This window comes from Phyllobates terribilis, unplaced genomic scaffold (genome assembly GCF_046119375.1).
Source record: "Phyllobates terribilis strain yellow unplaced genomic scaffold, ASM4611937v1 Scaffold_97__1_contigs__length_5976380, whole genome shotgun sequence".
In the NCBI taxonomy this organism is placed as follows: domain Eukaryota; kingdom Metazoa; phylum Chordata; class Amphibia; order Anura; family Dendrobatidae; genus Phyllobates; species Phyllobates terribilis.
The window spans coordinates 2,142,501-2,148,381 of NW_027362857.1; the positions used below are offsets into that span (position 1 = coordinate 2,142,501).

Sequence of the window (5,881 nt, forward strand, 5' to 3'; positions counted from 1 at the left end):
GCTTGTACTGGAGTATCCGGCCTACTCAGTGGAGCGCCTGGTAAGGATCTATCATCTTCTACATCTCATGTCCTTGTTGTCTGATCTTCTCCAGATCACCAGCCATATAGCAGAAGCTCAGGTTCATGATGGTGGAGGCCTCCCTGTCCTCTCCAGGCAGACACAGGTTTCCATCTCATGTCATTGTTCTCTGATCTTCTCCAGATCACCAGCCATATAGCAGAAGCTCAGATTTATGATGGTGGAGGCCTCCATGTCCGCTCCAGGCAGACACAGGTCTACATCTCATGTCCTTGTCTCATCTTCTCCAGATTACCAATCATATAGCAGAAGGTCAGTTTCATGATGGTGGAGGCCTCCCTGTCCTCTCCAGGCAGACACAGGTCTACATCTCATGTCCTTGTTGTCTGATCTTCTCCAGATTACCAGCCATTTAGCAGAAGGTCAGATTTATGATGGTGGAGGCCTCCATGTCCACTCCAGGCAGACACAGGGTATTTTATGGCCACCTGTCCCTGTGGCTTCATCATCTGTGAGGACAGTCTGTACTCAGTGGTGCGGAGTTTGTATTTCCGCCTGTGTCTTTGTATAAGGGGGATATCTCCTATAATATAATAGTGTCTGTGCAGGGTCCGGCTTGTATCACGTCCCCTACATCTGCTGCAGTGTAATCATCATGGACATAATATAGAAGAGAGACGTTCCTGCATCTTCAGCTTTTATTCCCCTGCAGTTTCTATGTCTTAATGTCATTTCTTATTCCTTTTTAGGCCGCGATCGGATCATTGAACCTGGGGAGAAATCCTTGTAAGAGCGACTATAAACCGATCAAACTGATCAGCAGTGGAGCCTTTGGGTGAGCTTTACTTTGGTATTATATATATTTCCCAGGGCTCCTTATGACGATGTCTCTGCGCCCTTCCCATGTTATGTTCCCATGGACAAATTATGAGTTCACATCACGGTCCACATCTATCTGTCACTATTCAGGTCAGTTAGGATGTGACGTGGATGAGGACCCCCCATTGGTGATCATTTGTGGAGTGTTATTTTATGTATTTATAGACATGGTTTTCTAGTGATGGCCCCACATTAATCATTAATACAGGAGATCATTTGATGAGATCTATAGATAGATTGTTAATAAGAATTTATAGTAAATCATGTTTTTTTCTCCTCTCCAGGGCCGTCCACTTAGTTCGCCATAAAGATACAAACCAAGTCTGCGCTATGAAGAAAATGGACAAGGAGAACCTGAAAAAGCCAAAGAGGCTTGAATGGGCCTTTCTGGAGAGGGACATCTCAGCATTCGCAGATTGTCCCTTTGTGGTCTCCACGTTCTGCTCCTTTCCTACTAAACTTCATCTATGTATGGTCATGGAGTATGTACCAGGTAGGACACATCCATTGTATCTATATCCAGCCCACGTCTGCTTAATCCTAGCACCTATATATGACCACAATGTGCCCACATGGACGGTTACATGTCCTCTTTGCAATTATTATAAGTCATCTGTTACCAAGATGCCTGAAAAACCATTGATCTCTATGAAAGTCCCCCAGTATGTCCTCGCTGAGCACGGCAGCAATTTCCACTATGGGTAAAAGGAAGATTTGTCTTTTTGAAGAGTTTTTATAGATAAGAACGTTCACAGAGAAAAAAATTAGAGGCTCGTAGATGAGGCTCTGTCTCTATGTATAGGGTCTATCTGCAGTATACAGTATACGCACTACATTATACAGTATATATAGACCATCCTGTCCCAATGTCTCCGCCTTCTTCACATTCCCACTCATCATGTGTAATTTACATTGTAACAAACCCTCAGTTCTCATATTTGCTTTCTCCTGTAGGAGGTGACTGTGGTACCCTTCTAAAGCACAGGGGTCCTTTACCGGTCCTCTTGGCCCGTATGTACATTGCGGAAACGGTCCTTGCTGTGGAATACCTGCACAGCTATGGTGTGGTGCACAGAGATCTGAAGCCTGAGAAGTAAGTGACCCCTCTAGCATATTAGAGGGGAAGAAAGTTAGAGTTTCTTATACAGTCTGTGGGTTATTACTTGGTGCTGATGGTGCTGACACCATCTTTTCTTTCACAGCCTCCTGATAACATCAACAGGACATATTAAGGTCACTGATTTTGGGGTTTCAAAACTCGGCCTCATGAGACCAAACTCAGACTTCTACAAGACTCCAACTAAGGACATCACCAAAGAGTTCCTTGATAAAGAGGTAGGCTTTACTTACAGGGTCTTGTACTTTACAGATCTCATCTCTTTCTCCTTCTCTGATTTATAATTTCTCTAGAAAAACATTTCCACTGATGTTATGTGTCGCAATTATATTTATTGATCATCATCTCCTTTTTCTGTTGGTTTCCAGACTGCTGGCACCCCTACTTACATGGCCCCAGAAGTTATCCTAAAGATAGGTTATGGAAGGCCTGTTGACTGGTGGTCAATAGGGATCATCCTATATAAATTTCTATTTGGATATCCACCATTTACAGGGGCTTGCAGAAGGAATATTTTACACAGTATCATCCAGGGTAAGTAAAATAATCTGAATGCTTGTGATGTCACTGTTATTTGACTTGAATAGTTCTGTAGTTTTTTCTAGCTTTGTTAAGGAATTTTTTTTTCTGAAAATAAATGAAGAGGTTTTATTTCTTATAATATTTGCTTTTTATATAACAGATGATATACCTTGGAGATGTAATTACTTTCCTCCAACTAATGCTCGAGGCATCATCACTCAACTGCTCAGAAAAATTCCAGCACTGAGACTTGGAACAGGTAATATTAATAGTATTATCAATGAATTATTACAGCGTGACCAGACAAATGATGGGTTCCATGAGGATCAGCACTGAGGTTCTGTACTCTACCTACTTGTCTATTACCCATTCTTCATGCTATAATGTTCAATATATTTCCTTTATGTCGGCTCTGTTACATCTTCAGTTCAGATTAACATAAATTCTACAGATATGGAGCAGTTTCTCTGACAATGACTGTATCACTTTCTTTCTTGTCTTCCTTTTCCAGGAGGCGCAAATGAGATCAAAATTCATCCATTTATGCGTGACTTAGACTTTGACAACCTTTTAAGTCAGAAGCCCCTGTTCGTTCCTGACCTAAAGTCAGATGAGGACACCCGCTACTTTATCAGTAAGTAAAATGAGACGTCATCTGCAGAAAACTGACGTGTGTCTTGTCTTTCATTTTATGTCAAAATCAGTTCTCATCATTATTAGTGATAACATGGTGACTGTCTGGGTATTATACTAATAATCTCTAATAACACTTGTATTTTTTAGCTCGAAGTAGCAGCTTCAAACATATGAATTCAGATGAGGGGGACACAAGTGAGGACAATGACTGGCCAGAAATCAAAAACTTTGCATCAACTTATCAAAGGTCTTCTAAAGTAAGTATGTGGCTAATAAAATGTATGAAACCTATAATTACAAAAAAAAATTAAATATATCTATTTTATATTTCTTTATCTGTTTTAGCTATATATCACCAATACTGGGATGATGACCAATATAGAGCCTATGTCACCTCCACAGTGTTCCCAAGAGAACAGTGATGGAGGCAATGAAGAGCCTATGTCACCTCCACAGTGTTCCCAAGAGAACAGTGATGAAGGCAATGAAGTGCCTACGTCACCTCCAGGGTGTTCCCCAGAGATCAATGAAAAAGGCTCAGAAATGTGAGTAGATTATTATTATTATGAGATTTAGTCCTGATATATGTCGGATCCAAATACAAGATACGAGTAACACAAATCTAAATCTAGCATCCACCACCCCATGACTACACAATCTCTGTGGGTCTTACTTGTGATAACTTCAATAACAGCTGATTGTTGCGACCAACCATTCATTTCCAACTCACTACAGGCCAATATTACTAATTAGACTCCATTCTTGCTGGTAAAATGTGGTCTTGAGCAGGCTATCTCCTCTATGTTGTCCTAATTGACCTTACAGACAGGTTTTCTTCCGTTATTCTATTGTTTATTCCTTGTAATTTACGTGTCTTTTTTCTACCAACAGGCAGAAAGAATCTTCCCCTTCCAAAACTGTTGGAGACAATCAGTGTTTTACTGCTAAAAACAGTGAGTCATCCTCGCCCTCATTGTCAGGTATGTACAGGTTTATAGGCCATCCAATTATAGCCTATGATCCAAAATTTAAATATTAAGGCTCTAAAATTACTTCCTTTATTCTTTCTGCTCCCCTGAGTATTCTATTTTTTGTTTTGTTAAAATCCCCCATAAGGTTCCAGAGTTATGGGCCTTTGTAATTAGTGGTAATTTTTATTCTTTACAAAGGGGCGGTGCTCACAGGATCCTCTGGGGCGTGCCCTTAGGTTACCACGCCCACATGATAAAGACCATAATAATTAACACTAAATAAAAAGTCCCATATCTCTACAACCGTACTGTGGATTTTAGGAAAACAAATATCAGAATACTCAGGGGAGAAGCCGACATAAAATAAGAGCGAATCTTGGACACTTTTGACCTGGTGATGGGTCTTCTTTCTGTGGCTTGCTGAAAGTAATGTCATATTAATATGGGGACATGGTTCTTTGGGGAGACACCACCGGAACCCAGAAAAGCTACAGGTTCATATTAATCAGGTGCATAACTCTATAAAGATACAAAGCTCATCTTTTAGGAGTTTATAATCAACATTTTTTTCTGGCTTTTTGATTAGAATCTCCAGTTCAGAAGAGAAGAAAATATTTTCGAACACTGAGAAAACAACTAAAAACAGAGAAAGTTGAAGAGGGGGAAACTAGGCGAGGTAAGTGTGACGATAATCTCCATGTTGTATGACGTCAGTGAGAAGAAGTCATGTGGAGCAGATGTTATCCGTCAGTGGTGGGATTGTCACATGTATGATGGCTGACAATGATTCTGCTCCTCTGTATGATGAGATTCCTCTAACGTCATGCTACAGTGACACCACAGTAGTGTCCTCTAATATGGAGTCCCATTACTTACATCAGTTTTACATCTTTTCTCCTAGGTTCTCTCTTCCGCCGGATGATAACATCCTGCCGGCGTGGATTATCCAGGGCTGCTCGTGCTGTCAGAGAAAGCTGCATTTTTGGCTGCTGCCACCAACGCACCATTGACATCTCGAGGACAGAAAACCCCCAAATCTAGCGCTCTGAAGAAACTACAGCACATCCACCATTAATGCTGTACCTGTATGGAAGGAGTTGTACCACCTACCTGTGGCCTCCTGACCAGCAAGAGACACGTGCAAAAGTTGAAGGCTCCTCCAAGAACTTGTCTTCATCCTTCCATGCAATTTTAATTCAAAGAAATAAAAAATTAAAATTGTTTAATGTCTTTTCGCATTTAATTGATTATTACTGACTTTTATGGTATATTAATACTATACCTCATATATAGTATGTCTGAAGGGATAGATCCCAAACTGGAGAATAGCGGTTCTATGTCTCCCATTAATCCTCTAAACTCTGGCCAAAAATGGAGGAGATGACCAGAGATTCTGTTATTCCTAAGGGTACGTACACACAGCACCTTATAGACGCCAGCATACCCACTGATTTTTTATTTTATAAGAAGACACTTAAGGAAAACATCAGTGTTTTTGTTAACTACATATAAAATAGTGAGCGGCTTCCAAACAGAAGCCACCAGCAGAATGAACCGATCACTTTCTTTAACCACTTCATAATTTTCAAAGCTGGAAGCGGAGAAAAGAAGCTGAAAAAGACTGAAAAATACACAATGCACAGCAAGTTGTTTTTATATTGCAGTGCATATGTTCAATCATTTACATTTTTATCTAGTGCTTTTCATGAGGGATCCAGGTGGAATCCACCTGAAG

At 40.5% G+C, this 5,881-nt stretch overlaps 1 protein-coding gene across 1 annotated transcript; it reads left to right on the forward strand.

The window, feature by feature from the left end:
- The first annotated feature begins 774 nt into the window (after positions 1-774).
- LOC141198543 (microtubule-associated serine/threonine-protein kinase 3-like) lies at positions 775-5,270 on the forward strand. Its single transcript, XM_073662977.1, has 12 exons — positions 775-856; positions 1,185-1,393; positions 1,855-1,993; positions 2,103-2,235; positions 2,386-2,551; positions 2,700-2,798; positions 3,051-3,173; positions 3,323-3,432; positions 3,521-3,720; positions 4,067-4,155; positions 4,733-4,822; positions 5,048-5,270. Exons 2-12 carry the CDS (start codon positions 1,231-1,233, stop codon positions 5,185-5,187), a joined length of 1,452 nt encoding a protein of 483 aa, XP_073519078.1. The 5' UTR covers positions 775-856; positions 1,185-1,230; the 3' UTR covers positions 5,188-5,270.
- Positions 5,271-5,881: the final 611 nt, after the last annotated feature.

Coding starts and splice junctions, on each gene's coding strand:
- LOC141198543 (XM_073662977.1), top strand. CDS start 1,231: ATGAAGAAAATGGACAAGGAGAACCTGAAAAAGCCAAAGAGGCTTGAA. Junction 2,799..3,050: donor AGCACTGAGACTTGGAACAG/GTAATATTAATA, acceptor TTCCTTTTCCAG/GAGGCGCAAATGAGATCAAA. Junction 4,156..4,732: donor ATCCTCGCCCTCATTGTCAG/GTATGTACAGGT, acceptor CTTTTTGATTAG/AATCTCCAGTTCAGAAGAGA.